Genomic DNA, 25,141 nt, shown 5'->3' with positions numbered 1-25,141 from the left:
AATAAAACACCCTTTTTTAACAGACCTGGGACCCGTTGCAGAAAGAGTTGCAATCAATTGCAAAAAAATCAAAATCTAAAAATCATGCGCAACTTGATTTTTAACCAATCAACAGCGCGCATTTTGGACTTGCGATTGATTTTTTGGCTTGCTTTTAAACGCAACTCTTTCTGCAACGGGCCCCTGTTCTGTTAAATTGCAGAAAAATTCCTGTTTTATGAATTTACAGAATGATTCTGTTATTGCTTTCTGCAATTTTTTTTCTGTAAAATCACGTTTTTTTAACAGTGTATATCTCCGAATCTTATAATTTTGAACACTTCACATGGATCCAATGAGTATCCGCTCATCATTATAATCATTCAGGGCTATTAGAAATCAGACATTGTTTGTTAGTGGTGAAGCTCTATTAAATTTTGAGAGGGTATTTTGTCCTAATTCATTGGGGAAAAATATCGAATTTGGAAAAACATATACATTCTAATGAAAATTTGGTTTATTAGAGGACAAGTCCACCCCAACAAAAAGTTAATTTCAATAAAAAGAGAGAAATCCAACAAGCATAACACTGAAAATTTCATCAAAATCGGATGTAAGAACGTTATGCCATTTTGAAGTTTCGCTTAATTTCACAAAACAGTTATGCACATACTGATCGGTATGCAAATGAGGGAACTGTTGATGTCACCACTCACTATTTCTTTATATGAAATATTGTAAATTTCTCCTCATTGTCCTGTCAAATAAAGTTTTATATCTTCCTTAAATGTGGAATTACCATTGTTTTAACATTTTAGCTAGTCATGTTGGTTTTTATTGTCAAATCTGTAAAAATTGAAATATTGTACAATTCAAACAATAAAAAACAAACGCAGGGGACATCATCAACTCTCTCATTTGCAGGTTGTTGAGTTGTTTTGTGAAAATAAGCGAAACTTTGAAATGTCAAAGCTTTCTTATTTTACATCCGATATTGATCAAATTTTCAGCATTATGCTCATGTAATTTTTCTCTATTGATTCAAATCATAATTTTTCTAGGGTGCACTTGACCTTAAACAGTTCAACTAATCACATAGACCAAGTGGTGTTAGACCAATTATACATGGAAAGCATTTACTACAAATGGTAAATTAGAAGACGACCAAGTTTTAGACTAAGATTTGACCAAATGGAAGGTGTAGTATAGATCAAATGGCAATTGAACAACATAGGTACAGCAGTGCTTCAAAGTTAGTGATCCCCACCAAAAATGAAATTGTTGGAAGTGTCCAAGTTCTGCCATATGAAGTCAGATGATAAAATATTACATTGAGTAAAGTTTCTTTCTCTGGGTTCGCCGAACATTGTAGTTTCTACTTCCAACATTCAGTATGAAGGAATGCATTTTCTGATGGAGTTCACTAACTTTTGAGCACAACTGCATGGCTGGTGGAAGTATACTTGTGGATCATCCCCAATTAAAGGAACACTGAACAGACACAATAGCCAGGCGATCACCTTGATTAATGACAAAAGAAATTAATATTGATGAGTTAATCTTTGTTACTGCTTATTCATATTTCCTCAACAATATATCACACCCAATTGGCCAACAAACACGCCCTGTTCCGCGGGAATCAACTCATTAGTATGCATTTACAAAACAAATCATCAGGTTCCACTTGTAAACAAGAAAAGGTGTTAATAGGAGCTGCTGCTAATAAATTGCGTCCATTGATATTTTCTATATGACATAAGACTTTTAAAGGTGGTTTTGTAACATGCGAAATGCGCGTAGATTCATTATCCGATTTCATAAGCATGATTATTGCCACCATGATTATAAAATGATTGCTTGTTCTATTGTTGCAGTAAATATGAATTCAGGATCTTTTTTTAAACCTTATCAAGGTTCAGAGCTTAATTCATAATATAGATATTATTGTAATTATTATTATTATTATTATCATTATTATTGTTGTTGTTGTTGTTATTAGTATTATTATTATCATTATTATTATTATTACTACTACTACTATACATAAGAAATTTGTTGGTGAATATAGGTGTCCAGCCGACACAAAATATTAAACTGAAAATCAATCAATTTATTGGTCATAATTTACCAGAATTTTGGTTGATATTAACCATTTTTATCGGTCGGACACACTGTTCATCAACAGATTTGTTTCTTTGACCAATCATTTTAAGATTGTAGACCTGCTTCAACCTGTTATGAAATTGAACATCATGGACATGTAGACTCGAGATAAGCATCGGAGATGATTGAACACATGTTTTCGATTCATAAGAATGGCACAACAGTCTTGTGACGGAATGTAATAATTAATCCATAATGACTGTATCAATAACCCTTCAATGAGGTAAGAAACGATATATTTGCAATTGAAATGTTCGAATGGATTTCGAAACTTAGCTCTAACATTTTTTTTTGGATCAAATTAGACCCGGATATTAAGATCTTGAGGCTGATTTTCTTTGTTCGATGAATTCAATAAAGTTGGTGTTCATTAAATAAGTTAATCGGTAAGGACTTTTTAACGAATCTATCCGTATATATCCATTTTGCATGATAAGCTTTGTTCTGGGCTGTCATTGCTTTATTTTTCTTTTAATGACAGTCAGTTATACAATGTTAAATGGACCAAAAATAATTTTCACAATTTATTTGCCCCCCCCCCCTTTTTTTAAATTAATTACTAGGATATTTGTTTCTACTATTTTTGCTGTTGAAGGGTTTTGTATCATTAATGGATGCAGGGGAAAGGCCAAACAAACAAACATTGATTTGCAAGTGGCACTGTGAGTTTCAACTTTCAGACAATTGTGTACAAACTGTTTAGAGAGACGAGGGAGAGAGGGAGAGTTTGAACTAAAAGGGAAATACTGTAAAACTTCTCATGACTCACATAGGAAGTTAGATTAGCCGGCAAGGCAAACTCGTTGTCAGTTTCTGGCTTGAGGTCTTATAGCCACCGTACACTGTATGATACCGTATGTATTGGGGAGCATTGAAAACCCCCTCCCCTTTTAACAAAGTATTTTTCATTAGGGAGAGGTTCTATTGGAACCACTGCAGGGGAACGCGTTACAGCATCCCTTCTCAACTAACAAGAAATTTAATTAACAAGCTCTGGACTCGGGCATGGTATATAAACCATTCTATCGGACGCTCTCATTTGCTGAATTCCTTCTTCGATGGAACTAGATGGACGCTTTTGGTTCGCTGGAAGTTTTTGTCTACTAAGGTGTGCTTTAAATAGGCCAGAAGAAGTGTTAGTGTGTGGAGCAGACGTGTAGCGGACATCTTGAACCATTATGAGGAAACGCACACATGCTTTTAGGAGGATCGCCATTTTCCACTCATCTTGACAAAAGTTTCAACCGAGGCTCTTACTGGTTGAAGAATACCTCATCTCTATGACAGAGAAGCATTTATGTCACTTTCCAGAGTTTCGATAAGAATCTGTGATATCAATTCATCTTGGGAAACTTTAGAGATCAACGTTCTCTAACTTAAATTTGGACCCTGACGATCAGGATACTTTTTGTGGCAGTTCTTTGAGACTTCGTCTTAAAATCGAATCCTTGATCCTCGACCATTGGTGCTGGTAGCTATTTGGACACTTCACCCACGAGAATGAAGTTATCAAGAAATCGTAAGTACTTTCCTTTTATTTCGATGAAAGAGCATTTATTTATCCCCCCCATCTGTCTATCCAACAATAAACCTCCAAATCCTTACTTCATTTAGATGTGTCATTGTCTCTTTCCTTTTCATATTGAACCACGTCTTCTTTCAGATTATTAAAAAAAACAGTCTACAGACAAAACTTTTTTGCTTATTAAAATAATTGTCATACATTTTTAGAGTATATCAAGAGAATCGAACACGTTCAATGGCGTGTTATTCTTCTTTTTGAACGTTGATTATTGATTATGCATTGTCATTTAGAGAAATTTCCCGAGCTCTATGAAAGAGGATAACTTTAATCCATGACGTCAGATGTAGCGATTTAACCCATGGGTAAAGTTAACCTATCTGAGAATTCTAGCCTAAAGTTTTAGGTGTCTAGCCCGGAAATGTCTTAAACGGTAAAGAGAAACAATCCGTGGTAGAAACTTAATAGCGATTTTATATCTTAATCTCTCTCTAGTAGAAAATATGGATCAATAGATCTGTTTTGATTAGCCTTTAAACATTTTCTTCCAAACATGAATGATGACTAGTTTTTTTATTATCTTACATATTGATTGAATGGGCTGGTCAGTAATTGCAATCGTCATCATGCCAATGCTGAACGGAATTAAGATAGAAAATGTTATTTCATTCCACATCGCACATCGGACGTTCCTTTACATGGAATTAAAACGAAATGGCAGAGGTAGATTTAGTCAGACCCATCTCTCATTATACCCGTCAATAATCACCGTCATTATGATCATGATTTTGTTTTAGGTTGGCGATTCTGACCTCATACTCATCGAAATATATAGGTTCAAAAAAACATGGCGATGAAGCTTTGTCAGCTGTCACGAATTATTTTTTCATTTCTTTAAATGGTTTTCTCAAACATCCACCCTCCCAATTTGAAAACCCATTGTCCCTTTAGTGCCGGGGGCACTGAGACCCCATAGCCCCCGCCCCCATATTTTTTTCAGTAAACGTGTACATTAACGTACAAAATGACAATCTCATGATTTTTTGCAGGGTCACCCCCCCCCACACACACACACTTTCAGCTTACCCCCTCCAATGTAAAAACACATTTCTAGACCCCTGTTATTTTTATCCTTAAAAGTTTTTTTAATCGTTATCTTTTACTCAGAAAATCGTGGTTGGAGATTATTGGGTTGGTTATGAATTAATAGTTGAAATTGTTTGTTCAAAAAATAAAAACACATTTTGGTAAAGATTTAATTGATGAGTATACTACAGTGAAAATAAATTCAAGAATGAAGTTCTGCTGTACATTCATGTTTCATTGAGCAAACTTTTAGATATATAGGTAATAAGAAAAATGACACGTTGCTTGTAATTCTTGTCTGGGAGTGAGAGAAGGGTCGCATGTGCCAATGTCTATCAAGATCGTAGGAGGAACGTTTATATCGACTCACCACGCTCTGAGGAGTATAGAAAACCCTCGATATAAACATCTAATCAGCCCTTCCGACTAGTCTGTCTAGTCGTAATGGCGGAGGTTCTTGGGGGGTCTCAGGGGTACCCTCCTTGGGGGCACCTTCCTTCTATTGCAATCAAGTAAATAAACTCTGTAATGTTATTATAAACATTTCCCACCATTGATGGTTTAGGGATTATTTATAAGAATATAATGTAATTCCCTGTCGCCATCATATCAAAAAAGAAATAAGAAGGGACAATTTTTGCATGGCGCCCCCTCATTTTCTAAAATCAGCGATCGACATGACCGTTTGAGAGGGATCTGGATTGAGTCAATTTGAGGAAACTTTTAACTCTTGTGGAAGGAAAGCCGTTCTTGGACCACGTGGTGAAGATGCCAGATTATGGCAGGTTCATAAAATAGGTTTAAATGAATATAGATATGGATGTAGAGTAGCCATATTTAAAAATAGAATAGTGGTGGCTAAGATTTTTTTTCCTTGTTTGGGGAGCGTTTCATATTTTACATTCTCTGAATGTAAAATACAATATACAAAATTGATTATACTGGAAATAAAAGTTTAGGAGAAGGTCATACCCCCTTCAAAGGAATTGTTTGTTTGTTCGTTGCTTGTTTCTTGTTTTGTTTTTGCAATACTCTATATCCCAGTCTAAAGAAATAAATGAAAATTTCCAGTCTTATATGTTTTTTAATAATTCATTAACAATTATTGAAAATTCATTACCCCCCACACACACACATACACAAAATAACGATTTGACAATTTAGAATTCTTTTGAACTAATTGTGTACATCTATGATCATGATAATACTTTTCAAAAGTACTTGATTGTTCACGCTAATTAACATAACAAACAACAGCTGTAGTGACGTTAAAGTTAATACACAATAATAGCAAATAACATTTATATGTTCTTAGAGAATTTTTTTGTCGTCATCCTTATTTTTTGCTGAATTATGAAATGAAAGAAAAAAGTATTTTCATAAAATCAGCATTATTGATTTGATTTCTTTGAATCCTCATGTACGGGTTCTGCCCATTTAGATTTGATAATAATAATAGAAGATGATACATGTAGTTATAATAATGATAATAATAATAATGATAATGGAGCGTTGTGGCCTAGTGGATTAGTCTCCGGACTTTGAAACAGAGGGTCGTGGGTTCGAATCCCAGCCATGGCGTAATTTCCTTCGGCAAGAAATTTATCCACATTGTACTGCACTCAACCCAGGTGAGGTGAATGGGCAGGAATATATTCCTTGAAATGCGTGTGCGATATAATCTTAGCAATTACGGCTACCAAGCTACAGCTGGGGTAATAATATCCAAGTCCTTTGGAAGCGCATAGAGACATTATTGATAATTGTGATATGCGCAATACAGGAACTGTTTATTATTATTATTATTATTATTGATACTAATAATCAAGATAATGATAATAATAATAATAATGATAATGATAACAATAATAATGATGATGATGAAGATGATGATGATGATGATAATGATGATAATGATGATGATGATGATGATGATGATATCGCACAATCTCAATTTTATCCAAGCGCTTTGGAAATAGAAAAAATACATAATCTAGAATAATAATTTCGTTTTCAACAACAAAATTTGTTGGTGGAGGTGGGACTGAATTAGATACTATGCGTGTAAAGAAAAATTAGCATAAGAATAATAGTGCTCTACCTTAACGATAGAAACAGGAATTGTCACATTTAATAAGCATTCCGCTGTCACACCCAAAAAACAATTGACAGTGCTAATTATAAACTGTCGTTTGGTTATTGACGAAAGGGACAGAAAACAAGCTCATATCGGGGAGCTTTGGTTGTCGAAATACTCCACTTCCAGCGTGCATTAAATGTCCTTTTCCTGTTCTTTGTTTCAAATGAATGAGTCGGAGGAAAGATTGATTTTGAGGTGATTTAAGAGCTATCAAACAGACGTCATGTTTATCGCAGGTTTTGCATAAATTATAAGCATGAGACGTATTTGGTAATAACCAAACTTCATGAAAATAAGGAACGGATACAACACGTTTAGATGTGTGTTTTATATAACCGACTAGTTGAAGAAGTTCATCGGTTGTCCCACGATTGATCAAATAACCGACTATTTCTATTTTGAGACACATGTAATCTCTATTTTACTGTCACATCAACGAAACCGACTCCAAACCGGTCGACGGTATATTTTATTGGAAATAACCTTATAGCTTAAGTCGGTCTGGATATGGTTTCCGCGGTTTGATTGTGATATATACTCCCGGTATATACTGTCATTGTGATGTTTGATGGTATATTATAGTCATGGTTAGTTTGTCCTCGGTTAACTTAGACCACACTTTTACCGGGTGCCAGTTGTCAACTCATTCACCAATTAAAATCATACTTATCCTGCTGCAAAAATTGTCAAAAAGTAATTCTTTATTAACCACTAGACTTAGTCGGCTATAATATCCCATATTATTATTGTTATTATTAAAACACAAGCACGGGCTGGTATCAATATGTCAATAATGTATGATAAAATGCATTGTTTAGGAACTTCGGGGAAATGAATTGGTGCATGTGATCGAACCCCAGGCTTCGTAGACCACTCGACCATGACACCTACTCATCCACAGTAGACCTTAGATTACGTAGACATGCATTGTGCTATCTCAAAAGACACAAAATATCACAGATGAGCGATCAAACGTCATTTTTATCGGGGGTACTGCTTTAGAACGAGACATATTTGGTAATAACCAAACTTCATGAAATAAGGAACGGAAGCAATTTCTATCATGACATGCTCAGATATGTTTTGAATATTAATAACCAACTATTTCCTATTTTAAGACGCCTATAATCTCTATGCTACAGTCATACCAACGAAACCGACTCCAAACCGACCGATGGTATGTCATTGGTAATAACGTAATAGATTTGATCGGTCTGGAGTCGGTTTGATGGGTGTGGCATATTAAGTGATTTCAAGTCCGGTGTTGGCCTTGGTGTTCAGTTGGTGTTGAAATTTGGATTGCTTCCCCTAGCTCCAATACTTATTCAGAGTTTGTAATAAATGATCCAGATCACATTATTGACATCTCAACAACTATTGTGTGACTTTTCAGGACCGCCTTCATTTCATGTTTGGTGTTATAATCGTGTAAAAATTGACCTAGCACAAACACCAAAAGGTCATTACTGAACTAGAAATCACCCACTGTCATTACGATGAGCGTACCCATCATCTGCAGTATGCATGGTTAAGTTAAACTTCTCCTACATGGGTTAGATCACGCTTGCCAGTTTTCAACTCGTTCACCAATTGAAAATTATGCTTATCCTGCTACAAAGGGTTGTAAAAAAATAATTGAATCGTGAAATGGGAAGAATATGAATATACAAAAATATAATGAACTTTAATTGATGAACAAATGGTACATAATAATTTCCAAGAATATGGAAGAAGCACTATGGAATCAGTATTCAATAGAAATGTGGTTTAAATTCTAGTTTAGACTATATAAGGTTAGCCCTAGGTTTAATTATCAGAATACCACCCGAAGGGAAATTATCTTTCGTCATTATTGTTTAATGGCAACAAAAACTTGGAATATAATCAATAAACGCGATTATTAACTTTTGGGGCAGGTTCACAAAAATAAACTTATAAAAAAAATTGGGAGCAGGTAATTCGGGACAGTTCCTTTCGTACCCAATAAGTGTTTTTTATTATTCTTTTTAAAAGTGGGATAGGTAGGTCTATACGTTGATATATAAAAAGAAATTCATTGAAATGGGTTCATGCCCTTTCATCAAGTCTGCTTCAGTGTTAAGTTCCTGACGGAAATGAATATGTCAGTCTTTGTCAAATGAGGGGGCATAGGCTTTTGGTCTGCCAACTCCTCGACTTTTAGTTGTAAAGGTCAAATTATCCTACCTCGTCTGTAACATACAGTTTATGTAAATATGCTAAAATTGCTTAAGTCATAGGTATAATGACTGAAATGAATGTTAAACGCAATGATTATGAAACCACATTAATTATTAAGACATTGCTAAAATTCTTTGGCGTTGCTAATTAAGGTTTGGGGTTCAAATCCCACACCGCACTTGCGTCATTGCCACTCTCCACCCAGGTGTAGTAAATTGGAAATCACTGTATACTAGAGCATGATATGGTAGCCATGTTATTGTTAAGTATCATCAATAACATCGGCAATATATTATCCAGTATCATCAAATACATGCAATTATAATTATTAGGGCCATACCGACCTTGATATCCTCTCAAATTCTTTATAGACCACCACTATTATTATTTTCAAACCACAAGTGCAGGTTCGTATCAAATATGAAAGAAATGTAAATTATAAAATGCTTTGCTGAGGACAATGAAATCGTGCATGTGGTCGAACCCCAGACCTTCATGTGTTAAATCAGGCTTCGTAGACCACTCGACCATGACACCTCATCCACATTATGCCTTAGAATACACAGACATGTTGCAATCTCAAAAGACACAAAAGATCACAGATGATAACTATCTGTATCATCAGTCCCAGCGGAAATGAATGTTTAACTGCTTTGAGCCCATGACAGTCACGGTACGTCTGTACCCCGCAGTCATATCCAACCTCAGACAAACAAAAACATCACAGGAAAGATAGTAAGCTATCCTCGAAAAAGTTGCACTTTTGTAACACACGATTTTACTTCAATGTACGACTAATTTAATTCTAGTTACCTATATTTCCACTACAAATATAACATAATTTGCATATACAATGCATTAAGTTAACATGAATAAGTTTTATTGATTTTAGTATATGATATAACGTAGAAATGAAGCTTGTCATAAATTATAGGTCTCTTTGTTTGGCAATAACTACAATCCTCACCCGATATATTCCATTTCCTTTCATGTCGTCATCTCACTCCTGCAATGATCTGTCTGAAATATTTAGCCCGCATACAATTTACGTGTATTCATTATGTGTGCTGAACAATTATTAACTTATGCACTTTTTTTCTTGACTTCTTTCTTCTCAGATTAACTTTCTCTGGTTTGAGATATGGACGATAGTTGGAAGGGAGCTACAGGAGGCCGAAGCCGATCAGGTACTTTCCGTGGTGCGTTCTCACTCTCACGAGGAGCACGTCTCACCAAGACCGTCTCACAGGAGATAACAGGAAAGAAGTACAAACCCGGCAACATGAGCACCATCGATGACCCAACCATGCCCATCGAAAAGAAGGTCGCCATCGTCGGCATCGGTTGCCGTTACGCCAACGGCATTAACGGTGTCCGCAAGTTCTGGGAGATGCTGGCCAAGGGAATGGATTGTACGACGCAGCCACCCAGTGATCGCTTTGATTCGTCTTTCTTCCTCTTCCCAGGAAGCAAGATTCAAGGAAAGATGTACAACAAATCTGCGGGTTACCTTTCACAGAACCCAGAGCATTTCGATCGACAGTTCTTCAGGATATCACCCGGTAAGCATATTATATCAATGCCCCAAATCAAAATCATTTGAAAATGAACCAGTAAATCATCATCGAACTATTGTTCAAATTCTTTCTAAAAATAATGTATTTTGCTAAACACACTTTGTTCATTTTCCAAGGCATTTTGTGTCATTACATTATGTGAAATCAAAATTAGAAAATGATTATTTACATAATAAGGGGGGTCAGAAATTATGCAACAGAGGGATATGAAACATTGGATTAATGTCAATAATGCAAACATTGTCAAATAATGTCATCTTTGGGAGTATGAAAGTTCACATCTAAAGCTGATTTCAGGTACTTCTCTTTTTCTCCAGTTTGACAACTTGACAACAACATTAATTCTGGTCACTATCAGCCCTGATTTTAAAAACATTATGAAAACATGGATATAACGAGGGACTTAAAATGTGAAAAATCGAAACATTTCCAAACCAATTTTCCAATATTCATTCCGTTAATTAAAGTAGTGTATCAAACGTGTGAATCATTATTCAATTGTTCTCTTGTCATTTCATTTAATAGAGGAAGCTAATCACTTGGATCCTCAGATCCGCATGCTGTTAGAGGTAGTCTGGGAATCGCTCCAGGACGCTGGAATCCCAGCTCATACTGCAAGAGGATCCAAGACCGGTGTCTACATGGGAGTGACTGCCAGTGAGTATGGGGTACTCATTGGCATGCCCAATGACAACATCAACCAGTATACCAATTCTGGAACCAACTCGTGTATGACGGCGAACCGGGTTTCCTACGAGTTCGATTTTCGCGGTCCGAGTTTCACTGTGGACACGGCTTGTTCTTCATCCTTGTATTCCGTCTATCTGGCCTGTGAAGCTTTGAAGAATGGACAATGTGAAATGGCTGTAGCAGGTGGTGTCAACGTTTCCTTGCTTCCAATCACCAGCATCGGATTTTGTCAGGCTGGGATGCTGTCTCCTGATGGCAAGTGTAAAAGCTTTGATAAGTCAGCTGATGGATACGCTCGAGGTGAGGGTGTAGGAGCAGTCATCCTTAAACCACTGCAACGTGCCATAGATGATGGTGATAGAATATATGGTGTGATCCGTGGTGGAGCTATCGCCAATGATGGCCGTACCCCTGGTATTGCATTACCAAGCTACGATGGACAGGTAACACTTCTTGAAACTGCCTATAAGAATGCTAACACTTCTCCTGAGGAAGTGGTTTATGTAGAAGCACATGGAACGGGTACACAGATTGGTGACCGCACCGAAGCGAGTGCTATAGGAGAAGCAATGGGACTGAATCGTAAAGTAGAACAACCGCCCCTTTACATAGGATCTGTGAAATCGAACTTTGGACATTCAGAAGGTGCGGCTGGTATCGCTGGTGTTATCAAGTCAGCGTTGTGTTTGTATCATGAACAGATTCCAAAGGTGGTTCACTTCAGATCAGGAAATGAAAGTGTAGATTTTGAAAATCTGAACATTCGAGTCCCTGGTGAACTTACGCGATGGCCAAAGTCTACGAAGAGGCTAGTGGGGTGTAGCTCTTTTGGGTTTGGTGGAGCCAATGCTCACATTGTACTTGAAGGATATCAGCAAGGAAATAGCCGGAATGAACGTTCGTACTCACATCACGGTTCAAATGAAAGAGACTCTGGAAAACCGTCGATTCTGTTTCTGTCGGCTGCTAGCAAGGACGCCCTCAAGCAACATCTGGAAGAATGGGGAAATTACCTTAGTGAAGTGATCGGGAATGACACAAGATCTTACAACAATGCCTTGTATACTGCAGCTGTTCGGTGCACACACCATCAGTTTCGAATGGGTATCATCGCAAGATCACCAAGAGATGCAACGGAACAAGTGCGATTGAAGCTAGACCAGGATCCAAGGGTGTCCTACAATGTCATTGAAGGAAAAGCTCCAGAGGCACACCTGTCTGTTCATCGATTGGTTTTTGTCTTCTCTGGAATGGGAGCGCAGTGGTGGGCAATGGCCAGACAACTCATGGACGATGAAATCCACTTCAGAAACATCATCAAGGTATTACTTTAACCCAATATGCCATCTCTTTTTAATCAAAATTAATGGATAGCATGGTTTTAACCAATATCAGCAACTGATTTTTTTTCATCTATATTATTCCATACCTTATCTTCTTCGACGTTTTCCTACAAAACAACTGAGTACAAGATGTGTGTGTATATATGTGGCGAGGTCCCAAATGATTTTACAGAATATGGGTAGTAGATAGAACTACTTCGCTTTAAATTAGTAAAATCGAATAAGCAATTATTAAGTACAGAATGGAGATTTATCCAAAAAGAGATAAAGATGTTTATTAAATACACGCATAATACATTGACGACAATACTTGACTCAAAACTTTGCTCAAAAGGAGAAAAGTGCAAAATTTAGTTGATATGTCTAAACATTTAAGTAAACGAGCAAAATGTGTTTTATTAAACACACACACACACACACGCACAACTAATAATCAGAAGAAGGGAGGTGCCCACGGAATACAATAAATTAATGTGATCATCTGAGGAAAAAAAATCTTCATTGAATTTTCTAAATGGTTGAAAGTAGACAGGTATGAGTGCAGGTTTTTACCGGTAGTAACCGGTACGCCACGTTGGCAGGTTACCCCTAAAGTCTCCAGAGAGTTCAAGAATCTATTTCTGTCTCTCCCATCTCTCTACACCTGTAATATCGCTGTCTAAACGGAAGCCATGCTGGCATGTTCTGCTACCCCGATCATCACTCAATATCATGGGTGCGTTTCATGTGTCGGTGATTTTCATTGAAAATTTTGCTCCCAGCGAATGAGATGCAAGCATTTTAGTAGCTTATAACAGTTGTCAGTGAACATTCATGAAATGTTGTCACATTAACATCACAATAATCTTCAGAAGCGTATCCACCATTTACCTAAAGGGGTGGGGCACTGAACAAAATAACAAGAAAAACAAAGAACAGAATGTTTATCATAGAATCATTTTCCCCGTTTGGATATTTTTAACAAGCACAAATATAAAAGGTCCTCAAAAAGGAGGTACATTCCCTATCTGCTACCCTCATGACCTTTGACGGGCTTCGTGCGTTCATTCTGGCATGTAGTAATGTAATTGGTTGGTTGTCGCGAGGTTATAGGGGTTAAGGGAGATTTCAGTATCGGGGGAGTTCAAGACTTTTAACACAGGAAGGCATGACCAGTTTAACATTAATCGCATTTAATATATCTGCATCGACCCTACAAGATAGATAAGGTCGTCTGGTATACAGTCTTACTTTTTAGAAATATGATTTTTTTTTCGGGAGTAAAAAAAAGACACTGCGCTAAAGACCTGAACAGAAATGAAAATTCTTCTGTGGGCGACAAAAAGTAGCATAGGTATATATATACAAGAATAATTCAATTTAGTGCCAGATCTCCAACCAATTGAATATGTGGAGAATTTAGAAGGGAATCCCACCCCACTCACCCTTTCCCTAATACAGTAGTTTTGCGTCATTTTTAAATAGTAAGGGAAAGAAATTCTTTGTGCCCTCGCCACTGTATTGGAAGGCTCCCTGCCCCCTTCCCACCAACTGTGTCGAAGAGCACATGTTATGTCATTCAAGATCCGATATCTTAACAGGTGTCTTTCTATATGTCTCTTTACAAGTGATTAAATCTTACTGTATCTACTTTAGGAAACGGGATCCTCTTCATCAGATTTCCAGTCTATATAGCTTCTTCTTCTCCTTCTTCTTAATTTTTTTTTGTTTGGCAATCAGTCATTATTTATTATGTAAATTGACTACTGTTATTCGTTTATTAGATTTTTCAAGATGCTTGATGATTTATATAACTGGCGTATGATAGATGGGAGAGGGGCTTTGGGGCCCCAAAAAAATGTTTCGATACCGAGAAAAAAAGGGGAAAGGGAAAGAAAATGCAATGAAAAGGGTGAAATATGATATCTTTCTTTTGGGACATTATGTCAAAATCTATCCCCAAATCGATTTGTGTATGAACATGATTTCTAGCTCGCTTCGCTTGCTAGTAATTTTGTAGAAGTTTTGCCCCATACGTCATGTCTGACCCCCATGAATATTCGGCTCTTTTATACTGACGTATAATGTGGCACCTCATATAGTTATGGTGTAAACACACTTGCATATGAAATAATATCATACTAATACTTATTTTGTGATGTCTATTTCATTTGATGATTTATATTTATTGAATCATCTCAGTTTACGTAGATTCGCTTGATATGAGAAAATAGATGATACTTATGTCTTTCATTTGTTATCACTATTTCTGTTTTGTATAGCGCATTGATAAGATTCTCTTGAAGTGTGGAGCTAAATGGTCCCTGATTCATCTACTCACAAAGGAAGCAGATCGAGAGAAAATCAATCAGACAGGTAACAGATTACAAAAATATTCACTCCAAATCGCATGGATTTAAAATCAATCCACATTGTATTTGAATCTCTAAAATTTATCTTTAAATCGAAGAGCAATTTGAATTCAAACTCTTTGAGATTAAATGAGTAATATACACCTTCAGAATTCAAATAAAATCCGATTGAACCTATCTATAGTAGATCTGAATCTATTTAAAATTAGTTCAGAGGAATTCAACTTACAGAAAGAAATGTTGTAAAATTGTTGATTTGTTATCAAATACGCATGAAATCTATTCACGTAATCATATGATTTAATGTTATCAAGTACCCATATAAATATAGACTATTACTCGGGATTTAAAATGAATTCTGATTGGGTGTGGGTAATAATCAGTCGAAATGTGGATTTAATTTGACTCAAATTAAATTTTTAAAAGAGTTGTTTGTAAATCTCAAAAGATTTAAATCATGTTAGCCTTTTTATTCAAATCTCTAAGACTTAGATTTAAATCAAGTTTTTCTGAAGTTATTATAAATCAATGAATCATGGCTAAATGAAATATAAAAATTGGAAAATTGCAATATACTAAACGGAACGTAATGTGATTTTTTTTTAATATCTTTTCTTTTTTCTCTCTCTCTCTCTCGTCCAGAAATCGCACAGCCGTGCATCTGCGCCGTCCAAATCGGTCTGGCCGAGTTCTATCGCATCCGTGGCATCACTCCAGATGCCATCGTAGGTCACAGCGTTGGTGAGGTAGCAGCAGCTCATGCCGCTGGTCTCTTGGCCTTAGAAGATGCGATCCGATTGATCTACACGAGAGGAAGACAACTCAGGAAGACAAGTGGTATGGGAAGCATGGTCGCTATTTTACACTCAGCAGAAGAGATTCAAACGAGGTTAGAAAGTAGCGAGTATGTTAGTGTGATCGATGTGGCAGCTATTAACAGCCCCAGTCAGATTGTGCTTTCGGGTGACAAGGAATCACTTGCTGCATTCTCTGAGAACCTGAGACGGGAAGGAATCAGGTGCGTGACGCTGAAGGTTAACAATGCTTTCCACAGTTATCAACAAGAAGAGATCAGGAAGGACTTCTTGAAGAAGGTAAAGTTCCTCGATGCAGCAGCAGCTAGGGAGAACTTCAATATGATCCCTGTTGTTCCCCTGATATCAACTGTTTCCAACCAATACCTTGATAGGGATCAGGTCAATAGCGCAGCATACTGGTGGAAGAATGTCCGACAACCTGTGCAGTTCAAGATGGCAATCGAGAAGCTTCTTCAGGACGGTTACAATTGCTTCCTCGAAATTAGTCCACACCCTGTGCTATCCCCCGCTATAAGGGACACTCTTGGAACATCGGTGATGAACAACAGCAATGTGTTTGTAACAGGCTCGCTTAGGAGACCATCTGATACTCGAGAGGTTGCTGATGACAGGGTGAACCTCCTTCGCTCAATGGCCAAACTCCATGTTGAAGGTTATCCATTTGACCTTCATCATCTCTTCCAAGATGGTCCTTACAAAGTGATGTCACTTCCAAGCTACCCATGGCAACGTGTCCTATGTTCTGCAACCACAAAGAAGAGTCACAAGATGTTCAGGTTCCCTATCCAATGTCATCCACTCTTGGGTAAACAGCAGCATCTGTCACACTTCAGTGGTGAGAATTCTCCTAAAGTATGGCGTTCTAAATTCTCCAAATCGACTGTACCATGGCTCCGCGATCACAAGCTTCAAGGAAACATCGTCATCCCAGCAGCAGCACACACAGAAACCATGCTTGCCGCGGCAAGAGAGGTTTACCCTGATTCCGATGTTGTGACACTGAGGGATGTGAAGTTTGACAGATTTGTTTTTGCTTCAGAACTTGAGGGTGTCCTAGAAATCAGCCTCGAGACAAGATCACGAGAAGCCCTGTTCGCTCTACGAAGCTTTAACCAAACAGATCGCAGCTGGACTCTGCATAGCAAGTCATCAATCGATGCACCAGGCAAAGTACGCAGCTCAATTCATCAAATCGAAGAAGGGTTCCATTCGGTGAAGCTAGCAACAGATGACATCAGGAGAAAATGTCCATACGAGACAGATCAGCAGGAGTTCTATGCCAGACTATGGAGAGGTGGCTTTCATCTTGGGGAAACATTCAAGTGCATCAACACTGCTTACTTCAGTCATGACTACAATGAAGCGCTCTTGTATGCTTCGGTGCCAGAGGCGCTAGAGAGAGAATTCAAGTTGTACAACTTTCATCCTGCCCTATTTGACAGCGTTTTCCAAGGATTTGGTATCTGTCAGATGTTTCAGGAACAGGAGAAAGCACGAACGGCAAACTCAAACTTTCGAACCTGGTTCCAAGTTCCACGTTCTGTTCGGAAGGTACACGTGAAGGGCAAAGCTCCTACTCAAATGGCATTCCATGTAAAAATGACCAAAGAGAATGGTGTGACCTATGGCGATGCTGTCGTTGCTGATGCTACAAACCAGAGAGTTTTCGCACAAGTTGATAGTATGATGTTTGAGAATGTTCATTCTAATGAACCTGAAGAAAGAGTTCAGTTGTGGAGAAGAGAGTGGGTACCATTCCATATTGAGGTTGATGATAGTGCGCTTCGTGTTCCACAAAAGGTACAACCACCGACCAGACCACTCAGTGCAATAGGATCAGAAGCTCCAGGAGCAATCATCATCATTAAGGATAAGCAAGGTGTTTCTATGGAACTTAAACGTCGCATGGAGGTTGAGAGTGTGGTCAGTGTCTTAGATCCACGTATACTCATTGACTGCGACGAGAGATTCCGGCGAGTACTGCGTTCTCTTGGTATGGTTACTGACCTAATCCTCCTTTCTACATTAGATGTAAAACAGTTTGGAGCAATTGGAGGTATCAGCAAGCAGAGTTTTGAGGAATCACAGACGATGACTGCACTCTCTCCTATAAGCCTTTACCGAGCAGTCAGCAGGCACGATACTAAACCTAAACCAAGACTGTGGGTTATCACAAGAGGAGCTCACTCTGTCATGGATGTAGATGTAGTAGACCCCATGATGGCTCCAGCTGGATCTTTTGGCTTGACACTCATGCATGAAGACCCAGAATTCCCTGTAGTAACTGTAGATCTCCCATCCTTGCAAGAGCCTGAAGAATCAGCACATTGGTTATACCAGTACATGAAGTCAGCTCCGAATGAGGAAAACTATGTCGCTCTGAGGAGAAAAGTACCAGCTCCCGCTGGAGACGATCCAAAGGAACTTGCATTCGAAGCACAGGCGATGCGTATTGTAATGCAACCTCAATCAAGTTTTTCAGCGCCTACTTTATCTACGAATTGGCAGGTGGACCTGAATGAGAGCTTGAAACAGAAACGACTGACAGTCAAGCAAAGTCATGAAATGCAGACAAAGACAACAGACAATGAATTAGCCATCAAAGTGACAGCATTTTCTGTTCAGCAGCTTGTAGATGCAAACGACAGGAAAGTAGGATGTGGGTATCTGTATGCTGGAAAGATACTCAGCTGTAGCGAAGAAGTACAAGTGATGTTCCGAATGAGAACTAACGTCCTTGGGTTCCGAACAGGTGGTCAAATCACAGCATCTCTCCACGCCAAGACATCTGACTTGATCCCCATTCCAGCTAATCTTACACCAATAGAGGCTATCAATATCGTGAGAGACTATCTTCCAGCTTTCGTCGCCTTCCACGATACACTCAAACTCACGGAGAATGGCACAGTCATTGTCTGTTTGTCATCACTAAGTGATCGGGTTGGCCTGGCGACGACACATCTTGCACTAGAACAAGGTGCGACAGTGTTTATCCATGTGGAATCAGATGATGGGAACATCTTACCTGTCGAGAAACTTCTTGGAATTCTGGGTGATTCTAGAGTGGTCATCACTTCAAATGAAAACTTCAACACTCTCATCAATGACTTTTCTGTGGATGTTCTGCTGTTTGCGGGAGAGCTTCCCCACGATACAGGCAGTTTGAAGAGACTTGTTGGTAAGCTCCGACCATTTGGAACCATAGTCCAAATTCATGGAAGAGACGCAGTTGGTGGGGACTCAAGGATAAGCAACTTACCTCCGAACATCTACTTTTTGTCTATAGATATGGCTCTAGGTCGTTTCGAAGATATGCGAGCTCGCATGCAGGATGCAATGTCTCGCCTCTTACATCTTTTCAGTGTACACAATGGATTCCAAGCACTCAAGTCTCTAACAGTCCCCACTGCTCCTATATCTAAGTTGGCACGATCTCCTCATGCATCGCTGGAAGAGATAACCGTCAATATTGACGAAGACAGTATCCCTGCCACGTTGAATTTTGATGATATCCATTTCACTGCTAACCCCAAATCATCATTCTTAGTGACAGGAGGATCCAAAGGATTTGGATTATCAATGGTCGAGTGGCTGGTGAAATGTGGCGCTCGTCATGTATACGTCATCTCGCGAAATACACCGGAAGAAGAGACAATCTTGAGATTCAAATCCTTCCGTGATTCTGGAGCGAGGATAACTCATTTGAAGGTTGACATGGGCCGTGAGCATGAAGTTGAGAAGGCACTTATGGCAATCAAGGACAATGAAGACCAACCTTTGGAAGGAATCTTCCATTGTGCTACAGTTTACAATGATGCAATCCTGCGCCATATGACGACTGAGGCTTGGAACGACGTCATGATACCAAAGGCGTACGGTGCTCTGATTCTTCACCAACTGACAACTAAACTTGGTTTCCCGATCAAGTATTTTGTGATGATGTCTTCGATTGTAGAGATGATAGGAAATGAAGGACAAGGAAGTTATTGTGCTGCCAACAGTTTCCTGTCTGCATTGTGTAGCATGAGAAGGAAGATTGGCCTACCAGCCACACTCATCTGTCCTGGAGTAATCAACACTCACGGATTTGCTGCTCGCGAAGGGTTTGTGAAGAGATGGGAGAATGTTGGACTTGGAAGTTTACCACCATCAGAGATTTTGAAAGGACTCGGATGCATTCTAGCCACCGACTATCCAGAGCTTGGTCTCACAGGAGCTGTTGACAGACGTGAATACGCTAGAGCATTTAGTGTAATGCTTTCCCATCACTTCAGCGAACCCGGTGGTACTTTCTCTATCCTGAAAGCACTATTCCCCAACCGGGATACATTCTTGGCGGCTGACAATGACATCAGAATGCGGATCAGGTTGCTTACACCGACGGAGGCTAAGGGTGTGATCTTCCAGACTTTGTCAACTCACTTGGTCGAACGTTTGGGACTTAGTGGAGAAGTGTCTCAAGATGCGACACCTATGTCTTTGGGATTGGATTCACACATGTCTACGGAGTTAAGTAGCGTCATCCATGAGAATTTTGGTGTGACTTTGACGGCAATGGAACTCCTCAATGATAGCTTAACTCTGGGAAGTCTAACAGATACCATCTATGAACGAGTTCTTTCCTGCAACGATGAAGGCGAGGAGGAATCTACACAGATCACTCCAGCATTGAATATTCGAAGTGAATTATGGTTTCGTATTGAAGATAATCTTGATACACCCGCAGCACAGTTGATCTGTTTTCCATCTGTTGGCGGTGGCCCCACCATGTTTCTCCCATGGAAGAGTCATCTAGCCGAGTATGATATTCAGATGATAACCACCCAACTTCCTGGTTGGGAACGCAGAGAGCATGAACGACCCCTTCACAATATCAACGAAATCGTAAGTAAGCTGGCTGAAGCACTCATGCCAAGACTGCTACACGGACGATTCGCTTTCTTCGGTCATAGTCTTGGTGGTCTCATTGCCTTTGAGTTGGCTCATTATCTTTGGAAGAATTTCAATGTGTATCCAGCACATCTGTTCATCAGCGCCTGGTATGCACCGACATTGCCCTATCCTCATCCTGAAGAGCTTGAGGTGACAGGAGATGTCTACAGGAAGATGCAGCGCATCCTTACAAGCCACCTAGATTCAACTAGGACACCACTTCCTGATGCCATGCCGATCAAGTTCAGCTTCCTTGACCAGTCAGTCATGAACAACGTCCGCCTCATGACCCGTCTTATACCAAGCATTGAGGCAGCCATCATTACCTGCAAGAAGTATCGCTTCAGACACAAAGACAAACTTCCATGTCAGCTGACAGTCTTCGGAGGTAAGAGTGACCCATTTGTCAACCCATCTCTGCTCGATGACTGGAACAAGCAGATTACTCCAGAATCTCGCTTCAGGAAAGTCCTGTATCCTGGCAAACACATGTACATCTTGTCTTCTTCGAAGTATCTCATGAAGGAGATCATGATTGCCATGCGAGTGATGCAGACCAACCAACCCGCACCAGCTACTCCACCACCTATACCTGTAGCAGATGTTAGACCACTGTCAGCTTCACCTACCATTGCATCAGCTCCACCAGATCCCACGGAGCCTGAGCATAAGCCTATACCTAAACCACGAAAAACTAGCTTCTCATAAAATGTGAGTAAATGTTTTCACTTTGACTGATATTCCGGAATTCCTGAAAATCCAGAGCTTTTCGAGAAATGAGAACATTCTATACTACGAGAAATCTGAAAAACGATATTTGAAAGTGATTAGTTTCAATAATCACGTTATTGATAGAATCGTTGGTCCCATAAGTAGCAAAAGATTTTTTTCGCTCTCACTTCTTACTCAGATTTTTTTTGGCAACATTGTCTTTATTTAAGAAATGGAGTCTTAAATTCCTCAGTATCTATAGGACATTTAGGGGTTATTGCATCGCTCAAAGTTTCTTTGAAATCAAATATGCGGATTCCATGACTCCGGGAAATTCGTAGTATTTATTTCATAGGAAATTCGTAGTATTTTGGGGGAAATATATTTTGAGCTATTGAATCACTGATTTTAGTAAATGCGAATTATTAGATGTAAGGGTAAGTAAAGGCGTCGATAAGCAAGTAAAAACATATTTCTGATACATTTAATAATTGGTTAGCACGTTGAAATTATGTTTCAAATTTCTTACTTACGTATACATGTTACTGAATATTGATACTAAGCCAATTTTTCATGTGATTGCATTTTTAATACTGTATATTTTAGCTTTGGTGATGGTATAGTGTAATTTCCTTTTTATATATCACTTTCTATTTGCTCCCCCCCCCCCTCTCTCTCTCTCTCTTTCTCGTGCACACTTTCCTGATTTCCTCCCAATTTCGTTTCTGTACATAGATTATTATTTTATTACTAGAAATTATGATAATTATTGTGTTGAATGTTTGTAATGTAATGAATCTTCGATGGCCAATTCTTGACCGATGAGGCTCGTATAACGGCCGGGTAATGTGCAATAAAATGTAAATAAATGATGATGCAATATGAATGACAATTCAACTTTTTCAAATGAAATGTTGTTAACAATGATTGTATTCATAAAAATTCTCACTCTGTCTTTCATTATTGTATATAGTATAACCTGTCATACTTTAAATGTGATATTCTATTGAAATGTAAAATGTTTTCAATGAAATTGGTGTTAAATTTAACTAAAATACCTGCAATTCATAAATTTGTGATGTCTCCTATTTGTAGCTCTTTGTAGATTTATATCCAACCATTTTATTATGATTATTAGGCCTAGGTGATATCATAATAAACGATAACTGATAAGGTCTTTTATGTTCGCTATAAAGCCAGGAGTGAAACCTTCGAAATGTATCAATTATTTGTATCATTTAGATAGATATATAGTTTAAGTGCAATACTCGTTAATGTGCAAAAAAAATTATGTATATTATATATTTACTGATTGTCTTTATGGATGCGTGCCTTCGTGATATTTCTCTGTTTGCATGATATTTTGTGAATGATGCGTGAACCGGCGTAAATACCCGCGTAAATATCCTGTGTCTCATGAATTAGGGGAATATATCACTTCTTACGTAACTTATTAATTGTACAGGCACACCAGCAAACCTACCCCAGACCGATCAAAGCTAATCACGAACCGTCCACTCTGCGCAGATACAGTGCGCTATCGCGCCTCGCGATTTCACCACGAACCGTCCTCTCTGTTACGATGCCCACTGTGGCGTAAATAATTCACTTCAAGAAAATGTAAAGATACGGGATGAAACTTTGGAGCCTGAACTTTTAAACGAAGACACCGGTAAACAATTTTCTCTCCTTGTAGGTGCACTTATTGCTGGTTTTAAAAAAGCTTTTCTTTAAATGCTTTTTCTGCAAAACTAACTTTCGCATCGAAGTGCGCAGAGAGGACGGTTTGTGGTGAGTGCGACGCTATGATGCTATTACCAATGATATAAAATCGGTCGGTGTGGACTCGGTTTTGTTGGTGTGGCTGAAGTATAGCATCCAGTCCTATATAGTTAGCCACTCTGCAAGGAAAATCACGAAAAATCCTACGGTATTCCGATTGTTATGCTTGCCAATTATCAATATATAAATCAACCCCTTCATCTATCTTTCTTGATCTTGATACCCAATTCATTCCAGATTGTTCGAGGATTGAGGTCACGTTTGTATGGCTATTTCGAGACTCGTTTGAATATTAATATTGCTTATATAAATGAACAATTATTATTATTCTTACTATTATTAATATCATTATTATCATTATTATTATTGTTGTTCAAAAAAATCGCAATACAAACTACGTGCTCTTGTTCATTATCAATCGTTGTTTGGAGGCAAATTTGTGACATATTGGTTTGTAGAAAAAAGTTGATGGCGTCATGTTCACAACCTTTATAACAATGAAAGTTCTAACTTTTGCATTAGTGAAAAAAATCTTAGATATTTTATTGGTGATAGACTTTCTGGGATTTGAATAACTACGTTTCGATTGGTGATAGAACTATTAGGTTTGAAATACGAGCTTCTGATTGGTGGTAGAATCAATTTTGGGATTTTAAATACTAGCTTTTGATTGGTTACAGGTTGGCTTAAAGTTGAATCAAACGAGGTCAGCTTTTATTTGAATATACATTCGCAAATCAGTGCTAGCTACTGGATATTATAACCATGTATGAAACGATGAGGTGTTTATTGTGTTTTGTTTATGTATGAACATGTTTTTATCTTTAAACTAAGAATATTTGAGTATAAACCGAATGAAAGTAGATCATTCCCTTCGTCATGATTGTAGTTATACTCTCTTTTATTATAATATCAATAAAGAATGTTTATGGTGTATTCATATAAAATTATATTGATGTAATGTTATCAAATGACTATTTGCCTTACACAAAATATGAATTATCTTGTTTAGAAAAGAATCTATTGAAATGTATTCGCCATCTTGCGCAGATAATCATACTTCTGTAGTATGACATGTTTTTCTTTGAAATTGGAATGTGTTTATTATGCGTTTACGATGAAAAAAAAGTATCAACTGCTTAAATATAAATGTGTTTGACGTATAACTTAATTTATCTAAAATTAATGAAGCTACTTAACTGACGAAACACATAGTATTCTTCAGCGTAAGACATACCTTCTTAAACATGTTAAATTTACCATTTTTTATTATGTTAAAATCTTTTGCGAAATTTGTACTTTTGTTTATAATTTCTTTGTACAAATAAACTCTAACAATAAAATGAAGGAACGTAAATAACGATTTCAAACGCTATGATTAAAATGGCGCATGTATATTATGACTTAGGTGAGTGACAAGTGATATGATGGAGATTATTATGGTGATGATGGAGATTATTATGGTGATGATGAAGATGATGTTGTTGATGATGATGATGGTAATGATGGTGGTGATGATGGTGATGATGATAATGATGATGATGATGATGATATAATGATGATGATATGATGGTGATGATGATGGAGGCGGTGATGACGAGTATGATGATGATGATGATAATGAAATAATGATCAAGATAATTGATGATAATGATGTAGATGATGACAATTTTGAGAATGGCCATTAGCTAAGGTGGTGATGAGTTTGTTCATTTTGTGTTTGATTTTTTTTTGACATATGGGTCTGATCCAATGTTACATAAATGGTTAGGGGGCACATTTTGTCAATTTCTTGAGAATTTTCTTGACAAGCAAACCGCCCCCCCCCCAAAAAAAAGAAGGGTTAAC

At 38.0% G+C, this 25,141-nt stretch overlaps 1 protein-coding gene across 1 annotated transcript; it reads left to right on the top strand.

Annotated features, from left to right (window-relative positions):
* Positions 1–2,990: 2,990 nt before the first annotated feature.
* Positions 2,991–24,640, top strand: LOC121409238 (phenolphthiocerol/phthiocerol polyketide synthase subunit C-like). The gene is made up of 5 exons (XM_041601112.1): positions 2,991–3,661; positions 10,208–10,651; positions 11,192–12,678; positions 14,961–15,054; positions 15,693–24,640. Exons 2-5 carry the CDS (start codon positions 10,231–10,233, stop codon positions 21,506–21,508), a joined length of 7,818 nt encoding a protein of 2,605 aa, XP_041457046.1. The 5' UTR covers positions 2,991–3,661; positions 10,208–10,230; the 3' UTR covers positions 21,509–24,640.
* The last annotated feature ends 501 nt before the right edge of the window (positions 24,641–25,141 follow it).

The sequence above is a fragment of the Lytechinus variegatus genome, chromosome 1, assembly GCF_018143015.1.
Source record: "Lytechinus variegatus isolate NC3 chromosome 1, Lvar_3.0, whole genome shotgun sequence".
NCBI lineage: Eukaryota > Metazoa > Echinodermata > Echinoidea > Temnopleuroida > Toxopneustidae > Lytechinus > Lytechinus variegatus.
The sequence above is the reverse complement of the archived record's forward strand: the minus strand, read 5'-3'. Positions and strand labels throughout refer to the sequence as shown.